General features: G+C 35.7%; 1 protein-coding gene across 8 annotated transcripts in view; it reads left to right on the forward strand.

Moving 5' to 3' along the window:
* KMT2E (lysine methyltransferase 2E (inactive)) overlaps positions 1–27,956 on the forward strand; it is a 109,301-nt gene that overhangs the window by 18,468 nt on the left and 62,877 nt on the right. For 4 of the 8 annotated variants that reach the window (XM_076006508.1, XM_012746734.2, XM_012746745.2 and 1 more), the window contains exon 2: positions 8,803–8,987. The exons of 1 other annotated variant lie outside the window; for it this stretch is intronic. In XM_076006508.1, coding sequence (XP_075862623.1) covers positions 8,917–8,987 — 71 coding nt within the window. In that variant the 5' untranslated portion in view covers positions 8,803–8,916. Of the gene's footprint in view, positions 1–6,097; positions 6,170–8,802; positions 8,988–25,250; positions 25,292–27,956 lie in introns of those variants that run through there. 3 more of the 8 variants (XM_076006504.1, XM_076006505.1, XM_012746755.2) reach the window with 2 other exon arrangements.

Genomic DNA, 27,956 nt, shown 5'->3' on the forward strand with positions numbered 1-27,956 from the left:
GAAAGTTGCTACTGGGGAAGTTCTTTACCCAGTTCTCAGTCCTTTTAGTGTTACTATACCAATATACTGGAGGCTGGGTAATTTTATAAATAAAAGAAGTTGATTTAGCTCAAGGTTCTGCAGGCTGGGAAGTGCAAGAAGTGTCTGCTTGGCTTCTGGTGAGAACTTTCTTGCTCTGTCACAACATGGTGGAAGGTCAGAGGGGAAGCAGATGTGTGAAGAAGCAAAACCCATGGGACAGTCTGGCTTTATAAAAACCGACTCTTTCAGGAGCTAATCTGTTCCCAGGAGAACTAATCCAGTCTCGCCAGAGAGAACTCAACTCACTATGCAAGATGGGTACCAGGCCACCCCTAAGGGCACAACCCTCATGACTGAAACACCTCCCATTAGGCCCTACCTCTTAAAGGTTCCACCTTCCAACATTGCTACTCTGAGAATTAGGTTCCAACATGAGTTTTGGCAGGGACAAACCGTATTCAAACTATAACACCTAGTTTCCCTCAATGGTAATATTTTGCAAGATTGTAGTACAATGTCATGACCAGAATATTGACATTGATACAATCCTTTCATTTTATTCAGGCTTTCCCAGTTTTACTCCTTTGTGTGTATTTAGTTCTGTGCATTTTTATCATGTGTAAGTACCTATATCCACCATCACGGTTAAGATGCAGACAGTTCCATTACCACAAGGATCCTTATTATTGTTCTTATATAACCATACCTACCTCTTTTCACCTCCTACTAATCTGTTCTTCACTTCTACAATTTATCATTTGAAGAGCGTTATATAAAGGGAATTGCAATATTTAATCTTTTGGGAGTAGTGTTTTTCCACTGCATAATTTCCTTGCAATTCATCCAAGTTGTTGCATGCATCAATAGTTCATTCCTTTATATTGCTGAGTACTGTTCCATTTAATGTTTTTTTCACATTTGGTAGCTATCACATGGAACGTGCAGCTTCACCCTTTTTAAGTCCACAGAACATATTGTTTCTCACTTTTCTTAACTTCTCTGACTCTTCTACTATCTCAAATCCCTAACTCCTCTAGGACTACTGGGAGCACAGTTTAAAAATTAAACATGTAGGCCAGGTGTGGTGGCTCCTGCTGGTAATTCCAGCACTCTGGGAGGCCAAGGCAGGAGGATCACTTGAGACCAGGAGTTTGAGACTAGCCTGGGCAATATGAAAAGACCCAGTTTCTTTAAAAAAAGAAAAAAAGAGCCAGGCATGGTTGCATGTACTTGTAGTCCCAGCTACTTGTGAGGCTGAGGTAGGAGGATCGCTTGAGACCAGGAGTTCAAGGCTTCCATGAGTTCTGTTCATGCCACTGCGCTCCAGCCTGGGTGACAGAGCAAGGCCCTGTCTCAAAAAAAAAAAAAAAAAAAAAAATCGAGTAGATAATTTCTTTTTTCTTAAGTTGAAGATTATCTTATAACCTGTTGAACTATGTGGTGGTATACATTGCTGTGCTCAATTCTTTTGTACATAAAAGTTAAAGAATTTGGGAAGGTGATTATTCTTTAGTTTGAAAATTATTTTCTATATTTATATATTGAGCAGTATATTCTAAGGTATATTGTTGTGGACTCTATGGCAAGTAGAAAGTGAAAATAGGTAATTGTCTTAGAAAGTATTAATACTTTTTATATTCTCAGAGTATGAACAAAGGGTAAACTTATTTTAAGAAGCAGGGTACAGTGGCTCACACCTATAATGCTAGCATTTTGTGAGGCTGAGACAGGCAGATTGCTTGAGGTCAGGAGTTCAAGACCAGCTTGAGCAAGAGCTAGACCCCGTCTCTACAAAAAATAGAAAAATTAGCCAGGTGTGGTGGTGCGTGTCTGTGGGCCCAGCTACTCAGGAGGATTGCTTGAGACTAGGAATTGGAGGTTGTGTTGAGCTATGATGCTGCCACTGCATTCTAGCAAAAACAAAACAAAACAGTAGTTTTGTGTGTTTGTGTGTGTAGAAAACAAATTTTACATTTGTGCTTGGAAACTCAATCTAACCAGATAAGTCTCAGAATTGCTGCTTGCATTAAAAGCCACATTTTACTACATTTTCATTATAGCTCAGTGATCTCTAATACTTTGGGGGATGACAAATACCATTCAAAAATAATATCATGGTACATTAAAAAAATTAGATAGTATTGAAACGAATTTATTTTAATTTGAGAGGTTTGGGGTTAGAGGAATATATTAGACTTTTAGCTGGTTACAAAATTGGTGTTGAGAATAGCTTCCCAAAAACTCTTGTAGGAAGAATTATATAATGGCAAACAAATAATTCTCTGTATCATATTCATACATGTATTTTTAAAAAATTAATAGACTTTATTTTTTAGAGCAGTCTTGCAAAATTGAGTAGGAAGTACTGTTCTCATATGTGCCGTCCACCAACTCAGGCACAGATCCCCACCATCAACATCCCTCATCAGTGTGGTATATTTGTTACATTCGATGAACCAACATTGAGTCCACTCTTTGTATTCTTGTAGTATTTTAAAACATGGTTTTTTTTTTTTTAAGTTTTAAAAGGTTGTTCATGATACTTCAGTTTACCTTGATTCCAATATCAAATCTCTAGTGAACTAAAAGATAAGGCAAACTTGGTTGTAAGGTAAGCTAGTATGGAGTTCCCCAAAATACAGGCTGATTTGGGAAATTGCTTTATCAGGACCTTTATAGGCATGGTTTGATGTTCATTGAGTAATATCATGAGGGTTACCATTGGTTCTTTCTTTAAGATGTCTGATCTTGTCTGAGCCAATCCTATTTTGACAAAAATTCTATAAAAAGGATTTCAGGGTTCAAATGGTCTTATTTATTTTGCTATTACTCTGTACACAGAATTTCAGTTTAAGGAAATAATTGAAGTAGTATACTTGGAGTTTGTAATAAAGGGGCTTGGCTGTTGACTTTTTAAATGAAACTGCTTCTAACATACTCTCTGAATTTGCAGTCAAATACAGAAACATCCTTTCTCCTTTACTTACAAGAATGAACTCTGGAGTAGATCAGAAACTTAGAAGTAGTTTACTTGACTTTTACAAGTATAATAGCTAGGAATTGTTCTTCAGTACTCATTTTTTAAGGACTTTTACTAAATATTTAGTTCTCAGAAATTTTACCTGATTAAAAATAGCTAAAATTTAGCTTAGTGCCATACACAATCCCCAAACAATTTAGAAATATATTCTATTGATGTTATTGTTCTAATTTACAGATGAGGAAATTAAGGCTTAAAGAGACTAAGTAACCATTATTAACCAGTGGCAGTGGTGAAAGCTAAAGTATAGCTACTTGGATATTGAATTCAGTAGTAAGGATTGATTGAAATTATACTAAATATGATCCAGTGAAACTCTTTGAAACTACTATGGAACCAGAAAATGTGTTTTTCAGCACAGAATTTTGTATATAGGTTTTAGTAAATCCACTAACAAAATCTCTGACATGAAGAAGACAGCTTTTTCTGTAGAATTTTATTTGCTATAGAAGTATTTTAGTGTAAGTTGAATTGATGAGATTCTTTGTCTCTAGGAACCAAATAATTTTTAAAGAGAGACTCAAATTAAAACTTAACCAGTTGGTCTTTGTTTTGTAAAAAGTGATCTTTAACAAATAATTTTCTGTAAGGAACTAAGTATACTTATTATACATACATTAGTAATCTTAAATTTGGAACATGGTTCTCCTAACTAATAGGTTGCTTTCAACTCTCCTGAGGAATGTGTTTGTTTCTGAAAATAATGGGGAATTTTATTATCTTTATCCTTTGGTTATGTGCTTTGCACTTTCCCTGAAATATTTTAAACATAAATTTTAGACTTTGATTCCACACATCTCTACTTTTCTGGTGTTTCAATGCATTTTTATGGAGTGGATGTAAGTTAGGTAACTAGATTAGGTTTAGGGGAGGAACAAGGTGTGTTTCGTTTCTGTGCTTTCATTTAATGTGCCAGAGTAAATGCAGGCCAGATACTCCGGAGTAAGAAATTTATGGTTTTATTCAATTTCCCATTTTCAGAGAGGTAGTAGTCAATTTTTTCTCCCTTAATTGTAAATTCAAGATTATTTATTTTACCAATCATCTTGCACATTTTAATTTCAGTCAGACTAATGGTCTAGAGTCAGACCACTGGGATTTAAATCTTGATTTGGCTACTTACTAGTTATGGACTTTGGACAAGTTTGACCTCTTTTCCTCATCTATAAAATGAAGATAATAAATGTACCTATACCCTAGGCTTGTTGTGGGGATTAAGCATTGTAAACATTCAATATTTGCTATCATTATTGTTATAACCACTAGTTGGGGAGGTTTGAATATCAATCAGATAAATGCTTGTGGAGCACTATCTGGTACTAATATTATTCCACTTGTATTAACCCAGTTGTGACCCAAAGTATTAACCCATAATCTTGTTATCAAATTTATTTATTTATTTATTTATTTATTTATTGAGACAGAGTCTCGCTTTGTTGTCCAGGCTAGAGTAAATGCCGTGGCGTCAGCCTAGCTCACAGCAACCTCAAACTCCTAGGCTCAAGCAATCCTACTGTCTCAGCCTCCCAAGTAGCTGGGACTACAGGCATGCGCCACCATGCCTGGCTAATTTTTTCTATATATATCAGTTGGCCAATTAATTTCTTTGTGTTTATAGTAGAGACGGGGTCTCGCTCTTGCTCAGGCTGGTTTTGAACTCCTGACCTCGAGCAGTCCACCCGCCTTGGCCTCCCAGAGAGCTAGGATTACAGGCGTGAGCCACCGTGCCCGGCCCTGATATCAAATTTATATTTTATCAATTTTTAGAATTTGTTATTCTATTGATTACCTAGAATAATCTATTAATATACTCGTGATTATAAGATTTAAACTGTAAGATCATCAACCTAACCAACCTCCATTTACAGTTGAAACCCAGAGCAGTGAAATGACTTGCCCAAGGTTTCATAGGTGGTAACTTGGAATGGATTTCAATCGACCAGTGTTCTTTTTATTATACATTAGTCAACTGCTATAAGTAAAAAAAAAAAAAAATCTTAAATGAATAACAAGGGCAGTTTAATTTCTGATTTTTATAAGGAAATCTCAGGTTCGTGGCCCCTCACAATTACTTTGAAGTTTCATTTCATCATTTTCATTAGTAATTAAAAGCCAGAAATTCATTAGCCTAGTCTCTCAGCAATACATATCCAAAATATAAGCATTAATTTTAAATATTTATTGAGCACTATACCAGGTCCTTATTAGATAAAGGACAGAAAGATAATGAATGACTCTTTCCTCAAAGAGATTGTTGGATTGGGCACTTTTATTTGTAATTTTAGAAAAATTTTTTCCTCATATTTTCATTCTTTCTGCCTTTGGAGTATCATATTCGTCTTTCCAGTGATATTTTTGTTTTTTGTCTTTTTAGTATGGTCTTAAAAGCAGCCTCAATCTTCCAGTTTTTCTGATAGACTGTTTTCTGTCTTAATTGCTTTTCCTTGCCTTTTATATCCTTTTTCTTACTTGAGGGTTTTTTGTTTGTTTGTTTTTTGAGACAGAGTCTCACTCTGTTGTCCCAGATAGAGTGCAGTGGTGTCTTCATAGCTCACTGTAACCTCAAACTGCTGGGCTCAAGCAATTCTCCTGCCTCAGCCTTGCCAATTAATTTTTCTATTTTTAGTAAAGATGGGGTCTTGGGTCAGGCTGGTCTCAAATTCCAAGCTCAAGCAATCCTCCCACCTAGAGTGCTAGGATTACAGGCATGAGCCACCTGCCCGACCTATTTTAGGGTTTTGTTTGTTTTTATTGTTGTTTTTGTTGGTATTGTTGCCTTTCCTTTGCTAAACTGTTTTTAATATTATATTTTCCCACTTTTCTGTTTGATTTGGTATTTAGCTTTGAATATTGCCTTTACTTGTGTTTACATTCATTTATATATAAAAAGGGAATGATAAATTTATCCTTTTAAGAATTGACTGCTGTCTTTGGGTGAGTCTCTTTGGTTTTAGGTACCATGTTAGCTAGAAGTACCTATATAATCCTATGCCATTTAAAAATAGCTCAATACTCCTATGTTCACTTGGTTTCTAGGTCTATTCTGGATAGCAGGTTTGTGAAGACATTTATTCTTTCTTGGACCTCAGATTTACCAGACATCTCATGGTATTTCCTTTTATATTATTTCTTTAATGGCTGCCACTTATTCTCAATGTATTTTGTATGTATTTTACTTGCCAGTTGGATGGCCAGTTTTTTGATTCACCTGTAAAATGTGAATATTTGTCTTAAATTGTTTGGATTGTGTTAAAATTTTTTTCCTTTATTTATGCCGGTGTTATAAACTCACTGTGTTATGAGCTCATATCTTTTCTGCTTACTATTTAATACATTGGCTTTCCCATGTTTTTCCTTGTTTTTAAAGGCAATGATTTGGCCGTAATGATTTTATGATTTAAGTATCAACCATTTTTTTAAGCAATATGAGTTTCTGGCTATAGATTTTTTTGATATTAATGAAAATAGTGAAATATTTGCAATCTTTATGGTCTCAGTGCATATGACCTCTTGTCTTCGGACCTTTTAAGTTACTAAGATCGTCTTTCCTACTGAATCAAATTCAAGAGTATGCAGTTCTCTTTCAGATGTGATGGTATGTCTTTATCCTGAGGATGAGCTTCCGTGTTTTTAGAGAGATGCAGTCCTGGCGGTGTCGTTGTTTTTATAAGCACTTGATTGTGTAGGTTGACAGTTCATTTGGTTAATGAGGCCAGAGCTGCAGTTTCATCCCAGGTGCTCTAATTCATTCACCAGTCCTTTCTAGAGTGCTTGTATGTTCCACGCACTGTGCAGAGTTTGGTAGACAGGCAGTAATTGAACAAATATAAGCCATGGTCTGAAGTAGGTTTATGGCAAGCTTTTCATTGCTGTTTAAAAACAGCTCAGGTTTTATTGATGTAGTGTTTATTGATGATTGCATTTTTATATAAAAAGATGTACAACTTTAAATACATACTCAAATAGATTGTTTTAGATTAGAAATATTACTCAGTTGCTTAAAAGAATACATAATGACTTAATTTCTGCTTTTCAGTTTCTGCCTCTGAAATAAATGCACAACTAAATATAACATATACCTAAAATACAAGACTTCTTATGAATCTAAAATAAAGATCAGTGTTTCTTCACATCGTAGTTCTTGTATCTATCTTTAATTTTTACAGTTAAGGTTAAGAATACCGTTCAGGTTAAATGCTGTTTCATAGTGATACAGATTATGAGTTCATATATTATGAGGGAAAATTATTGAAATGGGTAAATATGTTAATAGTGGTTTGAATTCTACAAGGAAACTAGCCTTTACTTTTAGACCATGTGTAACTGAGGGAGAGCTACTAAATTACAAATTATTATTATATAAAAATATACAATAACAAACAATTGCACACTGCTTTTCAGCATTTAAGGAATAACATTGCAGAGACAAGGACAATATTGACTATTGTTGTTTTCCAGATTATAGGATTATCCATCTCTATTTTGCTCCTGAGTTGTATACATCTTTACTGGAAAGACTTGAGTAGATATTTTGTAAATAATCCATACAGCAAGTATTATGTAGTGAATTTAGATTAGAAAAAAATTGTTTAAACTAAATATCTTTTAGTTATTGTAAGTAAAAGATACTATTGTATATTTGTTTAAGAAATACTTCATTAGTTTTTTTCTACTAAGTAATTGTATTAGGAAGTATTAATTCTGAAGAGTTAATATTAACTGAAGAAATAGAGAATCCCCTCAATCAGTATACATAGATTTATGTATTATGGAAAGTGACAACCACTGTAAAATGATTTTATTACAAATAAAATCACTTTCCTTGTATACATATATCAACAGTTGAGTAGAATTAGTTCAAATCCTGGTTTCATCTCTTAATCTGAACAGCCTTGATTAAGTTATTTAGGCTTTCTTGGTTTTGTATTCCTCAGTGGTAAAATGGAGATACCTACCTCAGAATTCTGAGAATTAAATAGACCATCCATGTAAAAAGCTGATTATGGTGCTTAGGCCATAGTAAGTGCTCAATATTTGCTAGCATATTGTTAGATCACTTACTGAACCAAGAAGACTTATTTTTGAATACTAGTACTCTAAGAAATTGCATTTTAGGCCGGGTGTGGTGGCTCACGCCTGTAATCCTAGCACTCCGGGAGGCTGAGGCGGGAGGATCGCTCAAGGTCAGGAGTTCCAGAGCAGCCTTGAGCAAGAGCGAGACCCCGTCTCTACTAAAAATAGAAAGAAATTAATTGACCAACTAAAAACATATATACAAAAAAATTAGCTGGGCATGGTGGTGCATGCCTGTAGTCCCAGCTACTCGGGAGGCTGAGGCAGGAGGATCGCTTGAGCCCAGGAGTTTGAGGTTGCCGTGAGCTAGGCTGATGCCACGGCACTCTAGCCTGGGCAACAGAGTAAGACTCTGTCTCAAAAAAAAAAGAAATTCCATTTTATCTTTTAAAATGAATAATTGTTAGTTCTTCACTAAATAATGTGCACAATAATTCTTCTTGTGGCATCCTAAATTCATTCCCTAAGGAAGATTGTTATTGAGAAACTTCTCTTTTGATACAGGTCACATAACTTAATTCCAGAAAAATAAATGAAACAGAGACTCTCTGAGCAAACTCCAATTTATATTGAGATTTTAATAAAAAAATGATTTATGTATTTTACTTACTGTTATAGTTGCTAGAAATATGAAGATGATTCTTTTTGTTTCTTTTTGTTTTAAACAGGGTTTGTGGATGCACTTAGATGTTTGCAATGAGCACTGTGGCTGGCATGCCCCAGTGTTTTGGATACCAATGCATAGGACTCCATAGTAATCGAATTTACCAGAGGCGAACGTCATGAGCATAGTGATCCCATTGGGGGTTGATACAGCAGAAACGTCATACTTGGAAATGGCTGCAGGCTCAGAGTAAGTATTTTTAAGTTGGTTACATAAGCAAAAAAGAATAAAAAAAAGATGGGAATCTCTTCTGGAGCTAGAAAGTAGGATGAAGTTATATGGGAAATATTAAATTTTTTCTTCCTAGCCTTTTTTTTTTTTTTTTGGAGACAGAGTCTCACTCTGTTGCCCAGGCTAGAGTGCCATGGTGTCAGCCTAGCTCACAGCAACCTCAAACTCATGGGCTCAAGCAATCCTCCTGCGTCAGCCTCCCGAGTAGCTTGGACTACAAGCATGCGCCACCATGCCCAGGTTATTTTTTCTATATATTTTTAGTTGTCCAGCTAATTTCTATTTTTTTTAGTAGAAATGGCATCTCTCTCTTACTCAGGCTGGTCTCAACCTCCTGAGCTGAAACAATCCACCCGCCTTGGCCTCCCAGAGTGCTAGGATTACAGGTGTGAGCCACTGCCCCCAGCCAGCCTTTTTTTTTTTTTTTTTTAAGCCAAATTACTTTTCCTTCTCAAACACCAGGAACATGATTGCTAACATTGTATTCCTTTTAATTATTATTGCCACTAAATATTTCTCAGTACCATTAGAAATCATAATGAGCTTTTATATAGTTATGTGTATTTATGCATGAAGTGGACAAATTAGTAAATGTGACATTTGTAAGTTAGAAGTGGAAGTATTTTGGAGGAGGACTCCTAGCACTATAACACAGTAAATGCTGAATAATTCTTTGTTGGCTGAGAGTTCTAAAGAGAGCTGTCTATGTTTTTCAGTTTTGTTTGCCACTGACATGCTATCAGCCCTTAAACAAGCTACTTAATTATTCTAGACTTTGGTATCTTCATTTGAAAAATGAAGTTTGGATTGAAGTATTGATCGATATGACTCTTTTAGACTCCAGATTTCTGGGAATCAACATATTTTTACTGTCTATATTTTGCTACAGTGTTTAATACTGTTATTTCAGTGTCACTAGAGCCACCTGCTGACAGAATTCATTAATTTGTTGGTGTTTGAGTATTTTTAGTTTGAATTTGTATAATTGAAGATACTAAAATATTTTGTGTGTAATGAAGTATTTTTAGAAGACTTTCACATGCTATTTTTTCACTAGTACTTAACTTTTCTGTTTGTGAATTCTTTATACTTAATCCACTATCAAGAAACTAGTTTTTTTGGCTGCTCGTAAAGTGAATGTTGATTTCCTTAACCTAATTTGGAAGTGCTTTCATTTAAATGTGGTTTTGTTTTAATACTCAAAAACCTGTTAAGTATTGTCCTAGCATTGTTTAGAACTGTCAGGGTGATGCTCAGTTTTTCATTTGTTTCATACTTAATCCTAAAGAATTTTTTCTTCTAACTTTTTTCACTTGTGGTATTGCATGCAAAACTCAGTGTATCCATACAGCTATCTATAACATAGTGTTAATTAAGCAACTCTCCTACTTTGAGCAGGATGTTTTGTATATAATATCTCTTAATCACCCAGCAAAAAGTCAGGCAGATATTATTTCCATTTTACAAAAGAAATGCAACTCCAGGAGATTAACAGGTATGCCTGTGGCCACCTAATTAATAAAAAGTAGAACTGGGTTTGAACCCAGAGTTGCTTGGCCCCAGATCCATGCTGCCACATAGGTCAGAAGATTTGGGTTTAGCTAATAGATGATTTAAATGAAGTTAAAATCCCACATGATCAACTGAGGACAATTGTCATACCAAACCTCTCCATTTTTAAATTTCTTTTAATGTGTGTAATGTTAATGTAATATCTTTATAAAATAATTATGACATGAAAGAAATGGACAAATTTTGAACACAAATATGAAGAAGCGTATTATGAAATTACAGAGATATTTTACACCCATTAATACAACAATTAGTACAACTTGTCCAGGTGCCATTACTGATACCCAGTGTGTATTGAAAGTTTTAACATTGAAAGAGAAAATTAGAGTTTTCCCCTAAAATGCTGGTATAAACTTCTCATCAAGACCGATGTTTACTTTTGATAGTTTATAAAAAATAAACTAATTAAATTTTTGAGAAAAATTTTTGATTAGGAAGAAGAAAGTCATTAAAGTCGAATTTCTGAGGAATTAGAGCTTATTTATTCAATCATTCTAAACTGTTCTTTTTTGTAAATGTCTCTCTTAATTTAATGATTGGCATTTTTCTCTTTTTAGATTTTTCAGCTCACCTAACTTAAATTTCTGCACTAAGAATATATGATGTGGCTTGGATAATAATTTATGATGGCTTTTTAAGGAATAAGGCCATTTTGGTATAAACAAATAACATTTTAAATTTGTAAAGTGGTTCCAAAAATATGTGGTGACATCAAGTAGATTACTGCAGACAAAACAATGTTTGTTCCTTCAGAGTTTTCAATGTTAATTTAGAACTACAACACATTTGAAAGTAGCCTATTTTCATTTTTAAGAATGAAAATATTTCATAAAAAAATAATGCTACTTTTGATGACCAAAATGTTCTGCATATTTGTAAAGGTAGTGAAGTAATGAAAATTTAAGTGCTATAGATTCAGGATTACTAGAATTTAGGCTTTGTAGGCTATTTACTTCATTAAGTCATTAATCCGCAGGCATAAATAACACTGTGATAAATTTCACAGGAATGGTGGTAACAGTGGAGTTTGGTTGGAAAAGTTCTATACCATTTTGAGAGATTTGGACTTTTGAAGTATTTTCTTTGCTACTATGACGCCATGTGACTTAGATTTTTTTTTTTTTTTTTGAGACAGAGTCTCACTTTGTTGCCCAGGGTAGAGTGAGTGCCATGGCATCAGCCTAGCTCACAGCAACCTCAGACTTCTGGGGCCATGGCATCAGCCTAGCTCACAGCAACCTCAGACTTCTGGGCTCAAGCAATCCTCCTGCGTCAGCCTCCCGAGTAGCTGGGACTACAGGCATGCGCCACCATGCCCGGCTAATTTTTTTGTATATATATTTTTAGTTGGTCAATTAATTTCTTTCTATTTTTAGTAGAGACGGGGTCTCGCTCAGGTTGGTTTCGAACTCCTGACCTCGAGCAATCCACTTGCCTCGGCCTCCCAGAGTGCTAGGATTATAGGCGTGAGACACCATGCCCAGCCTAGAATTAAGAGTTCATTTTACCAATGTGGACACTGAGGCACAGAATGGCTCTAAGGCATGTCCCAAGGATACACAATGACTTTAGTAGTAGAATTAGGGCTTGAGTGTAGACTTTGTGACACTTAAATCAGTCATCTCCTGGTCTGTAAAACTGGAGGTTTTATACTACATGATCTTTAAGATACCTCCTAGTACAGTGCTGAATGTCACTTTGGAGCAGCAGCATGGACCCTATTTCATCGGGTCTCTATTTCATAGTTCCTGTCCCACTGCATTCTATGCCACACCAAGCAGGACTCAACAGCTGATCCTCCACTGGTAGCTTTGTGCTAGCGTTGTTTGGGAGTCCATGAACTGCCCTGGGAAGATTTTCTACCACCAGTTCTAGGCCAGGACAATGCTACTTTCAGTGTCCGATACCTCTGAGGGAAAGGAAACCACACCCTGATACTCTCTTGAGGCCAGATGCAAACCAGCCTTACCCCACACAGTTTGTTCTACCTGCTTTACTTATCAAGGCTCAGCAATAGCATTTTACCTTCTCTGGGCCCCTAGTATCACCTGAAATGGTAAGAGATATACCCCAGATGGTTCATTCAGATTAAATCTTGACCCTCTGTCAGTTTTTTTTTTACACCTCTCATTCCTGCAGTTCCTTGGGCACTGTCTAAAATGTAGTTCCATTCAAATGCCCAAATCCTTGCATTGTTCTCTCTTTCATTAATTCTTCCACCTGGCCCATATAATATGGCTATTAATTTGACCATGCCTCTGGTCTCAGGCCTTATATTGCCTGATCTTGCAGCAGGATTTGATACTATTAGTCTTTCTACCTTTGGCTTTAGTGAAAATATGTTTTTTTTAATTTTGGTAAAATATACACAACATTTATCATGTTAACCTTTTTAAAATGTACAATTCAGTAGCATTAAGTACATTCACAATGTTGTGCAGCCATCACTACTTGTTCTAAACTTCTCCATCACCCTAAACTGAAACTCTGCATTCATTAACACATTAAATACCATGTGAGTTGTAATTAACTCACACTAGTTTTGAGCCTGGAGCCTTGTGAAGCATATATAACTCACACGTCTCTTCACCTTGGGAGCTGCTTGAACGGTTTTTCAAGTTGCATTTTTCATTAAATTAGAAAGGATCACTTTGGTTTTTGTTTTTGAAGTTTTTATTCTATTTTTGTAATAAAACACTGTGGCCCCAAGGAAAATTTTTTCTAGTATGGCAGTCAATGTGTTAACTCCTCCTTTCCCTCTACCCTTAGCACCTCATAACCTCTTTTCTAGTTTGTCTTTATTTGCCTATTATAGGTAGCTCATGTAAGTGGAATCATAAAATATTTATTCTCTTGTGCCTGCCTTAATTTTACTTAGCATAATGTTTTCAACTTTCACCCCTGTTGTGGCATGTATCAGAATTCCATTCCATTTTTTTTTTTTTTTTTTTTTTTTTGAGACAGAGTCTCACTTTGTTGCCCAGGCTAGAGTGAGTGCCGTGGCGTCAGCCTGGCTCACAGCAACCTCAATCTCCGGGGCTCAGCGATCCTACTGCCTCAGCCTCCCGAGTAGCTGGGACTACAGGCATGCGCCACCATGCCCGGCTAATTTTTTGTATATATATTTTTAGTTGGTCAATTAATTTATTTCTATTTTTGGTAGAGACGGGGTCTCGCTCAGGCTGGTTTCGAACTCCTGACCTTGAGCAATCCGCCCGCCTCGGCCTCCCAAAGTGCTAGGATTACAGGCGTGAGCCACCGCGCCCGGCCTCCATTCCATTTTATGGCTCAATAATATACCATTGTATAGATGTACTTTATTTGTTAATCCATTTACCTGTTGATGGACATAGGGGTTGTTTCTGCCTTTTGGCTGTTGTGAATAATGCTGCTATGAACATTGGTGTATAAATGTCTGACTCCCTGTTTTCACTTCTTTTGGATATATAGCTAGGAGTGGAAGTGCTGGGTCACAAGGTAGTTATATGTTTAACATTTTGAGGAATCATCAGACTCTTTTTTCATCTGGTTTGTTTTTATACCTTAATCTCCATTTTAAATATTTTTCTGTTTCTCAAATATTTGTGTTTTTTAGGGATCTGCATTTAGCTTACTTTGTAAATTGTCCTGGAGATTTCATCCGCATCTGTAGAGTTCACTGTTTTCACATGCTCATGACTTCCAAATCATCCTTAACCTAATTCTATTTCATGAGCTCCATCCATGTAGCCCTCTGTATTACTAGACCTCTTAACTTAAATGTCTTGCAAGTAGTTCAAACTCAATTAGGACTATACTAATCATTTTTTTTTCTTGCCCTTTCTAAAAAATTCACACCAAAAATGCTCTCTTATTCTTGTATTCTGTTTTTTACCCAATGGCAATGACACACACAAGTCATGATCTTTCTAAAAACACATAAGTCATTTCATTTTCCCACTTTTTTCATTACTGATCCCTACTGGCTTTAAGTCTAAATCCAGACTTCTTCCACTGGTATGTAAAGGCTTCTTTTATTTATTTATTTGTTTTTTTGAGATAGGGTCTCACTTTGTTGCCCAGGCTAGAGTGAGTGCCATGGCGTCAGTCTAACTCATAGCAATCTCAAACTCCTGGGCTCAAGCAATCCTACTGCTTCAGCCTCCTGAGGGGCTAGGACTACAGGCATGTGTTACCATGCCTGGCTAATTTTTTCTCTATATATTAGTTGGCCAATTAATTTCTTTCTATTTATAGTAGAGACGGGTCTTGCTCTTGCTCAGGCTGGTTTCAAACTTCTGACCTCGAGCAATCCGCCTGCCTCGGCCTTCCAGAGTGCTAGGATTACAGGCGTGAGCCACCATGCCCAGCCTGTAAAGGCTTCTTGTATATGTTGTTAGCTAACCTTTTCAGCCTCATTACTCTTCCCTCTTTTTTAAATATGTTGGATTTATTTTGCGGGTAGGTTTATTTTACACTGAAGCTATTTTGAAATCTTTATCAGTCTTCTAATAAGCTTTTTTTCAGGTCTTCAGCTTTGTTCATGCCAGTTTATCTAGCTGGAATGTCTTTCCCTCTGCTTTCTTCCTTCATAGTCTGGTTTTTGTGCTCTCTCTCTCTTTTTTTCCTCACAATGAAGTTTAACAGTGTTCACTGCTGATACTAATGAAGTACAATATTTTCTTACATTATACTATGTGGCAAAGTTAGTGGTATATAGTGTTTCAGAGAGAGAGAGAGTCTTACTCCCAAAGAAAGATAGGACTATTCCATAGTGAAGGCGGTAAGGTAGAGAGTGATAATAGAGGACATAATGTTATATCCTCTATATCTGTATGTGGGCCATATAGATTGGACTGTTCATGAAAACAAATTATGTTCTTAGCTCTAGCTATTGACTTGCAAAACATATTCTTTTTAATGGAAAAACAAACACCACATATACTCACCAGCAAACTGGTATTAACTGAGCAGCACCTAAGTGGACACATAGGTACTACAGTAATAGGGTATTGGACAGGTGAGGGGGGGAGGGGAGCGAGTATATACATACATAATGAGAGAGATGTGCACCATCTTGGGGGATGGTCATGCTGGAGACTCAGACTTGTGGGGGGAAGGGGGAAAGGGTATTATTGAAACCTTAAATTCTGTACCCCCATAATATGCCGAAATAAAAAAAAATTAAAAAACATTGTAACTTAAAAAAAAGCATATTCTTTTTTCAAAAAGTAGAAGGAATTGAATAATATTATAGAAAAAGACATCACCTTCTGTAGGTGTATATTATACATTCTTTGTTGAAATGGACTTGAAAGCTGAAAGTCCTTTAGAGTTGTTTTTTTCTCCCATAAATGGGAAAAAGATATGTTTTTTTCTTACCTGTCTTGCATTTCATTGTTTGATATACCTTGCAGAAATTTACATAAAATATATACGTACACTTAACCTTTTCTTAAATACAAGTAGAACATAGTTATTATAGACATTTCAGGAAGTATATTATTGAAAGGAAATAAACATTATCCATAATCCAACTATCCAGAGATAATCACTGATGACATTTTGTTATAAACCTACTAGATTCTTTTTTCTTCTCTGTATGTACAAGTATACAGAGTAGTAAGAAAAATGGGATCATACTATGTTATCTTGTAATTTGTCTTTAATAATAAATTTTGAATAGCTTTTTCTTTCTAACATTCAGAGTCCTATTTGAATGGTTTCATAATCCTTTACTGAATATGGAAGCTTTTTGACCGAAAAATTGCAATGGAAACAATATTTTTGCATCATTTCTGTGTATTTTTTAATGATTTACCTAGAATAGATGTGATCTGGAATTACTAGGTCAAATGGAGTGCAAGATCTTTTAAAGTCTACTTGTAAGTGTTACCAGCTTACATTGCTGAAAGTTTATGTCTGCTTAGAAGAAATCAGTATTCTGGCAATTTGGGACATTTAGTGTAGGAGCAAGTGGGTTTATAGAATTGAACTCTTGAGGGTATCACTTTTTAATAGTATGTAAAACAGTCTAAATTGACCTGCCATCTGATTTTTTTTTTTTTTTTGAGACAGACTCTCACTTTGTTGCCCAGGCTAGAGTGAGTGCCATGGCATCAGCCTAGCTCACAGCAACCTCAAACTCCTGAGCTCAAGCAATACTGCTGCCTCAGCCTCCCGAGTAGCCGTGACTACAGGCTTGCGCCACCATGCCCAGCTAATTTTTTCTATATATATTAGTTGGCCAATTAATTTCTTTCTATTTATAGTAGAGAAGGGATCTTGCTCTTGCTCAGGCTGGTTTTGAACTTCTGACTTCAAGCAATCCACCCGCCTTGGCCTCCCAGAGTGCTAGGATTACAGGCGTGAGCCACCACGTCCGGCCTTGATTTTATGTAATATATTCTGAGAAGTTAGAGATATATGTGATATAGTTAAGCAAAATTGTGATAAAAATAGTTATGTTTTAAGAATCGATGTGTCAAGCGTTACCAAGACCATCCCCATGCTTTATGATTTGTTAGTACAACTCGCAAGACTCAGCATGTGTTGTACTCATGGCTACGATTTATTATAGCAAAAGGATCCAAAGCAAAATCAGCAAAGGGAAAAGATGCATGAGGTGAAATCTGGAAGAATCCATGTGCAAGATTCTAAGAGTCCTCTCCCCATTGAGTCACATAGGACTTATTTAAATCCTTTAGCAATGAATTGTAACAATACATGTGGAATGTTCACTACCAGGTAAGCTAATTAGAGATTTAGTGCCTAAGGTTTTTAATGGGGGCTGGCACATAGGTACCATCTGCCTAGCATGTAGCAAAATTCTAGACTCCTAGAATGGAAGCAGGTATCCAACATAAATAATATTGTTTGTACACATAGTTTAGGCACAGTAAACCACCCTTACAATGTGGGGAAAGTATCTTATCGATGGAGGGAACTCCTTAGCAGCCAAGTTCCCAAATGCCAGCCAAACATGCCCTTCTATCCTATGGTAACTCTTTTTTTGCACAGTTGATTTTTACAATATTAAGTTGAACTGTATGAATGCCATTTTTATAAGTCAAAATTGCTGTATCAGTAATTTCATATTGTTTAACTTAATAAGGGAAGAAGGAATGAACTACAATTTGTTGAACACATCTGTGCCAGGTAAGTGTATTACATGTGTTATAGCTTTAAAATTTATATTTTGAGCCAAATACTACTTCATCTCACAGATATGAAAACAAAGGCTTAAAAAGGTAAAATAATTTCCCTAAAGTCACAGATTGAAGAGTATCAAAATAAAAGTGATATCCCTGGTCTATTTTTAGATCCATATCATGCTTTTTCTCACTATAACAGTGTGAATATCAGTTGTGTGTTAAATTTATTACTGTTTGTACTTTTCAAATACTTCTGCAGAAACAAAATACATAAAACAGATAAAAGGGGAACAGCTCTGGCTGAAATGGAAATGAGGAGTTTAGAGCACTTTTATTCCTATTCCTACCATAATACTCCTGAGAATTTTAAGAGCTTGATAATCATTGTGCTCTTAGGAAAAAGAAAAGGAAATTGAAAAACCTTCTGTTTCAGAATCTGTCGTAGGCATTTGTGTGAAATCTTCATTTTTAATGCCAGGAAATCCTGTGATGATTTTTTTTAGTCTAATGAGGATTAAATATTAAGTTTTTGAAAAAACCTTATTGTGACAAAAAAAAAAAAAAGAACAACACCAAATCTGAAAACAGCCCACTCTATAACAAGTTTAAGTTACTTTACTTGATGAGCAGAAACCCTTTTGATGTACTTTTGTCTTTGAAAATTTATTAAATCATACCAAAAATTCTTTTGTTCTCATCTGAATTTTGAAGCTGTTTAAATTTATTCAATGATGCCAAAAAAAAAAAAGAAATTAATTGGTCAACTAAAAATACATAGAAAAAATTAGCTGGGCATGGTGGCACATGCCTGTAGTCCCAGCTACTCGGGAGGCTGAGGCAGGAGGATCGTTTAAGCCCAGAAGTTTGAGGTTTCTGTGAGCTAGGCTGACGCCACAGCACTCTAGCCAGGGCAACAGAGTGAGACTGTCTCAAAAAAAAAAAAAAAAAGTGTAACTCTTACAGGTTATCCAGTTTGGACGACCTTCTAGTTTCACACCGCACATACTATCTCATGCAGAAACAGTCTCTCTAAATAAACTTTAAAGTACTTGAAAAAAAAAACAACCTTATTGTGACATTTAAAATTTGATTATTTAATGGGATAGAATTTTAAAAACTTAACCGAGGTCAACATATGGCATTTAATACTGGATTTTATAGTTAGCTCATTTCTTCCTCCATGCATTTTCTTATTTTTAAATTTAACCTGGTTTTGGATTATTTAAAAAGTACATGTATATTATAGAAAATCCTTTCTTCCCAATTATTTTGGAATTTAAAATTAAATTTAGAGCAGGGGCCAACAAAATTTTTCTGTAAAGAGCCAAAAAGTAAATATTTCAAACATGCAAGGATACAATTTCTGTCCTAACTATTCAGCTCTGCTGTTGTAGCTGGAAAGCAGACAGTGTATATAAATGGATAGGCATGGCTTGTTCCAATAAAACTTTACATAGTCAGAAAGCAGGCTAGATTTGGTCCAGGGGTGCTAGTTTTGCCTACCTTTTGTTAGGAGAAGATGAATGTTGATAAGGTACTGTTTCTAATGAAGTGTATCCTTTTTCTCTAATTTCATTGGCTTAAGCAAGTACTACTAAGTCAGTGGTATGACTTACTTTAAATATAACTACTTAGGTAAACAGAAGAGCAAGTACAGAGGCTCCAAGGCAGGAATGAATTTAGAATGTTCAAAAGAACAAGGAAAAATATATCAATGTGAGAGTAATAGTACCAAGAGCAGGAATACTGAGAAGAATTTAGAGAAGTAGGGCCTTCTTGGCCATAAGAAATTAAGATTTTAAGTGAAATAGAAAGTTCTAATTTAGTGTTCTAATTCATTCATTAATAAATATTTATTGAAGGCTTGCTATACCCACCAGCTACTATTTTAGGTTTTAGGGGTACAACTTAAAATCTAAAATTTTGTATTTATATTCAAATTCTGTTTTTCTTCTTATAAAACAGAAAAAAATGTCATTTATTAGAGTCCTGTTCCTCCACTTTGTTCTCTGGATCTCATTCCTTCCCACCTTTACACTTTACTCTTACCTGCAGCTATTCTCTCTCTCTTGCATCTTCAATTTCTCTGTTAGATCATTCCTATTTATATAAATAATCTTATAAGATTCTTGCCCCTTTTTATTATTCCTTTTCTCTTATATTTTTTATAGCAAAACTCCTTGAAAAAGTTGCTTATATTCATTATCAGGCTGCACAACACCACTATAACTACCCATGTTGTCAAACATATTGGTAGTCTTCTATAGTTTATATAGATTTTTTAGATTTGATATAAATAACCATTCCTTCCTACTAGAAAAATTTAACTCTGGCTCTCTAGGTACCACACTTAACTGACTACTCTTTCTCATTCTTCGCTGGCTTCTTGTGTTATACCCAGGCTCTAAATATTGGAGTGTCTAGCTCTGTTGCCTGGGCTAGAGTGCAGTGACATCATCATAGCTCACTGCAACCTCAAACTCCTACACTTAAGGGATCCTCCTGCCTCAGCCTCCTGAGTAGCTGGGATTGCAGGCATACACCACCATGTCTAGCTAATTGGTTTTTTTCTGTAGAAACAGGGTCTTGCTATTTTGCTCAGGCTGGTCTCGAATTCTGGCCTCAAGTGATTCTCTTGCCTTCGCCTCACAAAGTGCTAAGATTACAGGCTTGAGCCACCATGCACAGCCTACAATCAATACACTTTTATTCATTTCTTCTGTTGTCCTAAACCAAGCTGTTGTCATCTCTTGATTACACACTGGAGTACAATAGTCCCCACATTTCTTTCATCTTCTACAATTCATTCTCTATGCAGAAGCTAATGGGATTCTTCTGAAGCATAAACCAGATCATATAATTCTCCCACTTAAAAAGCAGAAGTGACTTTCTGTTTCACTTAAAAACTTTTTTTTTTTTTTTTTTTTTTGAGACAGAGTCTCACTTTGTTGCCTGGGCTGGAGTGCCGTGGCATCAGCCTAGCTCACAGCAACCTCAAACTCCTGCGCTCAGGCAATCCTTCGGCCTCAGCCTCCCGAGTAGCTGGGACTATTATAGGCATGCGCCACCATGCCCTGCTAATTTTTTCTATATATTTTTAGTTGGCCAATTAATTTCTTTCTATTTTTAGTAGAGACGGGGTCTCGCTCTTGCTCAGTCTGGTTTTGAACTCCTGACCTTGAATAGTCCGCCTGCCTCAGCCTACCAGAGTGCTAGAATTACAGGCATGAACCACCACACCCGGCCAAAATCTTAACTTCTTATGGCTCATAAGACCCTATATTTCTCCAGTCTCTTCTCAGTTTTCTCTCCTTGGCCTCCTATTACTGCCACATTGATATTTTTTCCTTGTTCTTTTGAACATTCTAAATTTGTTCCTGTCTTGGGGACTTTGTACTTGCTGTTTCTTCTGCCTGGATTATTATTCTTTTGAGTCCTAGCTGAATTTAAATATCACCTTCCAGTGAGGCTTTCCTCTTATCATTATCTCTAATAGTATCTGAAATATTTCTCTGAAATCATCTTGTTTTATTTCATCACTGTTTCTTTATATTTTTACTAAAACATAAGCTTCATTACTACAAACACATTATCTGTTTTATCACTGATATCACTGTATTGTAACACTTAGTGCAGGGCTTGGCATAAAGTAATCATTGAGTCATGAGTCGTATTGCTTGGTGTTCTTATGGCTAACCTTGAAGTTTATTATATAGAAATGATTGTTTAATGCCAGTATCCTCGCTAATTCTCTATCAGTTAAGAAGAGACAGAACTAAAGCTAGAAATAGCCTCTTCATTGTAGAAAGATGTCAGGGGCTGTAGAATTGAATGATAAGTCCCTTGAATGTAAAAAATCTTACAACGTTGGTATGATTCCAATACATTGAATACTGAGTTTTTAAAGTAGTAGCTCTGGTTAGTACCTATTTTGGGAAGCTGGGAAATATTAAAAGGCATTATGAAACTAGCAGAATTATGATAGTGACTCAAAGGAGATTGAAATGTGTAATACTACTGAGTGATGATGTACTGACCATGATAAAATACATTAGGACAGGATATAGAAGGAGGAGGGATATAAAATTCTCTAGTACAAAGGAAATTTCTAATCGTATACTCTTTAACTGACAAGAGGAATAAATGATGCAGTTTTCCAGATCATATAGTTAAAAGTAAGAATTTGAAATATAATTTTATTTTCTCCAACTCTAGAGCCTATATAAAGATCACTTTTCAGCTCTATAGTAATATAGTAAAGATAGACACCTGAAACCGATTCAAGTTTTGTTTGGCTAAATAAAAGATTCTGTTGTAAATAAACAGCCAAATAATAAGTTTCAGAATTCAGAATGGTCTATTATGGGGAAAAGGAGTTTCAGAGAAGTTTGGCATATCCTGTAATAACTGGAAATTAAGTGGATGAGAGGATAATTTGGACATATCCTGCAAACACCAAGTTTGGTAAGGTTTTAAAAATATACTGTATAATAAGGAAGGCTGCTAGAATTAAGAAAAAAAAAGAATAAGAAGGCAGCTGTCAGAGAACTAATAGTAACTTCTTGTTGGTAGTGTAATTGATAGATTCAGAGATTACCAAGAGTCAAGTCTTCTTTTATTATAATAACAAAATATTTGAAAAGTCTTTATTTTTACATTGTCATTGAAAACAACTAAGTATCAGTTGAATATAACAGTGGTTAATTCACCCTGTATTCTATACCTCATAAGAAATTAATGAAAGCAAATTACCAAGGCAGTTGGTACTGTACTGGAGAGTTGAAGGAACTCAAGGATAAAATTGTGGAATTACTTGTGATAACAACCTGCACCTTTTAATATCCCTTTCATAAATAAAAAGTTTACCAGTTTGAACCCATACACTCATGAGGATCACTTTGAAACTAAACAAGAGTGCTAAGTGCTTTTCAGAAAAGTGGAGGGTTAGATTGAGCAGAGGAAATTTATTTGTAAGTGACGATGGGGGCAAGAATCTTGCAGAGGTAGCACTTTTTACATGCATTGATTAGGTTCAGGGCTTCTCCTGAAACTACTGAATCTAGAATTATTTACATTTTACTCAAACTCTTGTTTAAAGCCTTCAGCTTTGTCTTGCCAGAGTACTACTCTGATCATATAATTTACCTTGCTTGAGGGAGAGACCAGCCATTAGTGCCTCTGTATAGTTTTCCAGGATAAAAGATCATATTCCTTAGCTTGATACCCCAGGTCCTTCCTGAACTGGTCCTTGTCTGGCTTATCTGCCCTCATCTCTGGCCCCTCTTCCATACCTTTAACTCCATATTACATGAAAAGTAATAAACTAACAATATAGTAAATGAGTACTTTAGGAGTGATAAAATTATGATGATTTGAAGCAGTCAGGAAACTACTCTTTAAGGAGCAGTTGAAATAAGCCTTGAAAAATATGTTGAAATTAATAAGTAAGGGTTAAGAGAGATTCTACAAATAGAGGTTTAGAAACGCCCAGGACATCTTCCTGGTACCCAGAGTATAGAAATATTAAATGTAAGATAAAAGCTTAGGGGATTTTTCTTCTTTTTCTTTTTCTCTTTTTTTTTCTTTTTCACCCTTTAGTTTGAAAATGTAAATATATACATAATAGTAGGGAGAACAGAATAATAATCCCAGGTGGCCATTACTCAGCTTTAGGGTATTTGAACTTGTATTCAGAGTTTTGCCAGTCTAATTTAAAAACAAGATTTATTGGAGTTTTTTTTGTTTGTTTGTTTTTATTTTTTGTTTTGTTTTTTTGGTCTTGATGAGACAGGTTCTCACTATGTTGCCTACCTGGGCTGGTCTTGAACTCCTGGGCTCAAGTGATCCTCCCACCTTAGCCTTTCCAGGACCTGGGATTACAGGTGCACACTACCATGCCTGGATAGTTTTGCCAATCTTGTTTCACCTATCCCTCAAGTTTTCTTTTTTTCTTGAAGTATTTTAAAGCAAATTCCCCTATCACTTCACCCATATATTATTCAGTGTACATCACTAACAGTTAAGGACTTTTTATAAAAAATACTATTATTGGCCAGGCGTGGTGGCTCACGCCTGTAATCCTAGCACTCTGGGAGGCCTAGGCGGGTGGATTGCTTGAGGTCAGGAGTTCAAAACCAGCCTGAGCAAGAGCGAAGAACCCATCTCTACTATAAATAGAAAGAAATTAATTGGCCAACTAATATATATAGAAAAAATTAGCCGGGCATGGTGGTGCATGCCTGGAGTCCCAGCTACTCGGGAGGCTGAGGCAGGAGGATTGCTTGAGCCCAGGAGTTTGAGGTTGCTGTGAGCTAGGCTGACGCCATGGCACTCACTCTAGCCTGGGCAACAAAGTGAGACTCTGTCTCAAAAAAAAAAAAAAAAATACTATTATCTCATATAACAAAATTAATGATACTTTAAAATACTCAGTTCATCTTCACATTTCCCCACTTGTCTAAAAATGTTTTTTTTGTAATTGGTGTGTTCAATTTGGGATTCAAACAAGATCCACACAGCATATTTGATTAAAACGTCTCTTGAATCTCTTTTTGTCTGTGACAACCCCCTCCTCTTTAATTTGTTTTCCCTCATGCCATGTACTGGAAAATTTGGCGTTATAGAGATTTTAACATTCTGAATTTGGCTGATTGCTTTGTTCTGGTGTCATGTAATTCTTACTTGCCCCATATTTCTGATAAACTGGTATTTAGATTCAGAGATATTTTATTAGTTTCAGGTTCTTTTCCTTTCCATTTCTCTGATTTTTCTTTTCTTTTTGGTATGATATTTTGTAAGTAGGACTGTGTACTTTCTATTTTTTTTTTTTTTTTTTTTTTTTTTTTTTTTTTTGAGACAGAGTCTCACTTTGTTGCCCAGGCTAGAGTGAGTGCCGTGGCGTCAGCCTAGCTCACAGCAACCTCAAACTCCTGGGCTCGAGTGATCCTTCTGCCTCAGCCTCCCAGGTAGCTGGGACTACAGGCATGCGCCACCATGCCCGGCTAATTTTTTATATATATATCAGTTGGCCAATTAATTTCTTTCTATTTATAGTAGAGACGGGGTCTCGCTCTTGCTCAGGCTGGTTTTGAACTCCTGACCTTGAGCAATCCGCCCGCCTCGGCCTCCCAAGAGCTAGGATTACAGGCGTGAGCCACAGCGCCCGGCCTGTGTACTTTCTATTACATAGATTTAGGAGAGGCAAATACAGATTGGTTGTTTAACTTGTGAAGATAAGAATTATCAAGAGGTTTGGGTGTTGTACTGTTATCTACCTGTCAACCTTTTACCTGTTTCAGCATCCATAGTTATCTGTTGCCTAGATTTATAATCTCTTAAGGGTTACAGATAGGTGGTTTTTCTAATTTGATTATTCCTTCTGCACTTTTCAGCTGTCAGAGAACTTCTAAAAGAAGCAGTCAGCACCCAATTATTGGATTAATTATTAACATGAGAGCATACTTAATTTAGTTTTAGAGCCAAGTTGCATGTTAGAATCTCTTTTTATGTATTTCAGTTCTTCTGCTTGTTGGAAACAGAATTCACAGTTTTGAAAAAGTGAGTTCGTCTATAACTTATGGTGGTTTTAACCATTTGTCCATATGTCATTGCTTATATATTAGTAATAATTTTAACTACCTGCCATTTCTGACCATTTTGAAAATCTGTGAATATTTTGAATTCTCAGAGTAGGGAATGAATATCTTTTGGGAAGTTTCCCATGGATAAAGAGAATATCCTTTCCTGATTCAGTGATTTAAGAGCATAAACAAAGCAATATATAAATGAGTACAAATTAGTATATAAGCTGCTTTACTCTTTAACTGAAAAGTCACATCAAAATTATGTTAAGTGAAATCTCATTTGACTATAGGATGAACACAGCATCATGGATTATGTTTTGACACATAATCACTTAGAAACACTATGCTAATAGTTTCTTATTTGACGATAAGTGTTACACCTTTATATTATCTAGTTATTTATGTGAATGTATATAAATTGGCTAAACAGAATGCTGTAGCAGCTATTTACACAAAAATTTATTATCACATATTGTCTCTTTGTACTTTAAAAATTTGTTAAAGGTTTATGATGACATTCTAGGAGATTTTAGAAGAGTACTCTTCGACCTCAATATAGCAGTTTGTTACTGTGAGTTCCGCCTGGCTATTGTCCATATATGAATGTAATAGGCTTGCTCGGTATAATTGATCATTTTCCATTGATTGGACATTGAAATGATTTCTGCTTCCATTTTCTATTAATAGTTTTATGAATAGTATTACAACGAACATCTCAATTCTGTAGTTCTGCCTTTAGTGAGAATTACTTCCTTAGGAATAAATTCCTGCAAATGGGGTTACTATATCAAAAGCTGTTTGACTTTTAATATTTGTCACCAAGTTGTTTTCATATTTACTGTGCTCTAGAAATGAAGAGATTTGAGATATTTAGGACCATGGGACTTTTAAAGAACCATTCTAATATATGTTACCTTAAAATTTTTTTCTTTTTCTTTTAATTAAGGTGTATTCCATAGTTTGGAAAAGTCCTTAAAATAGATGAGTTTTTTTTAAGCTATTGTCACCTTCTTTTTCAAATTACTTTTAATAAGTACAGTAGTCCCCTTTATCCACATTTTCACTTTCTGAGGTTTCAGTTACAGTCAACCAGGGTATGAAAATATTGAATGGAAAATTCCAGAAACATAACAGTTCATAAGTTTTAAATTGCATGCCATTCTGAGTATCATGATAAAATCTTGTACCGTCTCGCCTGGGACATGAATCGTCTCTTTGTCCAGTGTATCCACACTATATATGCTACCCTCTCATTAATTGCTTAGCTATCTTGGTTATCAAACTGATGGTTTTGGTATCACAGAGCTTAGGTTTAAGTAACCCCAAAGTACAAGAGTAGTGATGCTAGCAATTTAGATATGGCAAAGAGAAGCAATAAAATGCTTCCTTTAAGTGAAAAGGTGAAAATTCTTGATTTAATAAAGAAAGAAAAAAAATCATATGATGGGGTTGCTAAAATATACATTAAGAATGAATCTTCTGTGCATGATTGTGAAGAAGGAAGAAGAATTTGTGCTAGTTTTGTGATTGCACCTCAAACTACAAAAGTTATGGCCACAGTAAGTGGTAAGTGCTTAGTTAAGATGGGAAAGGCTTTCAATTTGTGGGTGGAAGACATGACCAGAAACATATTCTCATTGATGGTAGTTGAGTTCAGTACTATTCATGGTTTCGGGCATCCACTGGGGGTCTTGGAACATATTCCATGGGCATAAGAGGGCTCTATTGTACAGGCATTAGACATGAGGATATCTTAATTCTACTTTCTTGCATTGCCAGCTCATCAGTGCAGCAGCTTTAATTTGAATCATGAAATCATACAAAGCCTCTGTGACTGGTTTGCATGCTTGAACTTATCTGCATTTGCACTAAAAGATTTTTTAATTTTACTTCTGATCATTAGCTACCCCAAATTATCAGTTTTACTCATATCCTTTAGTAACATATTGCAGAGTTTGATCTAAATCTTGGAGTGACTCTTTATACTTTTTTTTTTTTTTTTGAGACAGAGTCTCGCTTTGTTGCCCAGGCTAGAGTGAGTGCCGTGGCATCAGCCTAGCTCACAGCAACCTCAAACTCCTGGGCTCAAGCAATCCTACTGCCTTAGCCTCCCAAGTAGCTGGGACTCCAGGCATGTACCACCATGCCTGACTAATTTTTTCTATATATATTAGTTGGCCAATTAATTTTTTTCTATTTATAGTAGAGATGGGGGTCTCGCTCTTGCTAAGGCTGGTTTCGAACTCCTACCTCGAGCAATCCTCCCACCACGGCCTCCCAGAGTGCTAGGATTATAGGCATGAGCCACTGCACCCGGCCATGACTCTTTATACCCTGGCCACAGTTCCTGCATGCTGCTTGAATAGTAGCATTGTAGATCATGGCTAAAACTCCACTTCTTTTTTCTATGTAATTTTAAAAGAGTCAATATTGTAAAGTAATCAAAGGCAGTTTGGCAGGATCTATTAATTTTCTGTGCATTTACCTTTTGTTCAGCATTTGCACCTCCAGGAATCAATGTTGTAGAAATTACTACTATGTACGCAGAAAAGATACACAGAGGGTGTACATTTGCAGTGATACTTTTATAGTGAAAAATAAAAATAATGTAAATGTCTACCTGTAGGGAAATTGTTCAA

The sequence above is a fragment of the Microcebus murinus genome, chromosome 9, assembly GCF_040939455.1.
Source record: "Microcebus murinus isolate Inina chromosome 9, M.murinus_Inina_mat1.0, whole genome shotgun sequence".
Classification (NCBI taxonomy): domain Eukaryota; kingdom Metazoa; phylum Chordata; class Mammalia; order Primates; family Cheirogaleidae; genus Microcebus; species Microcebus murinus.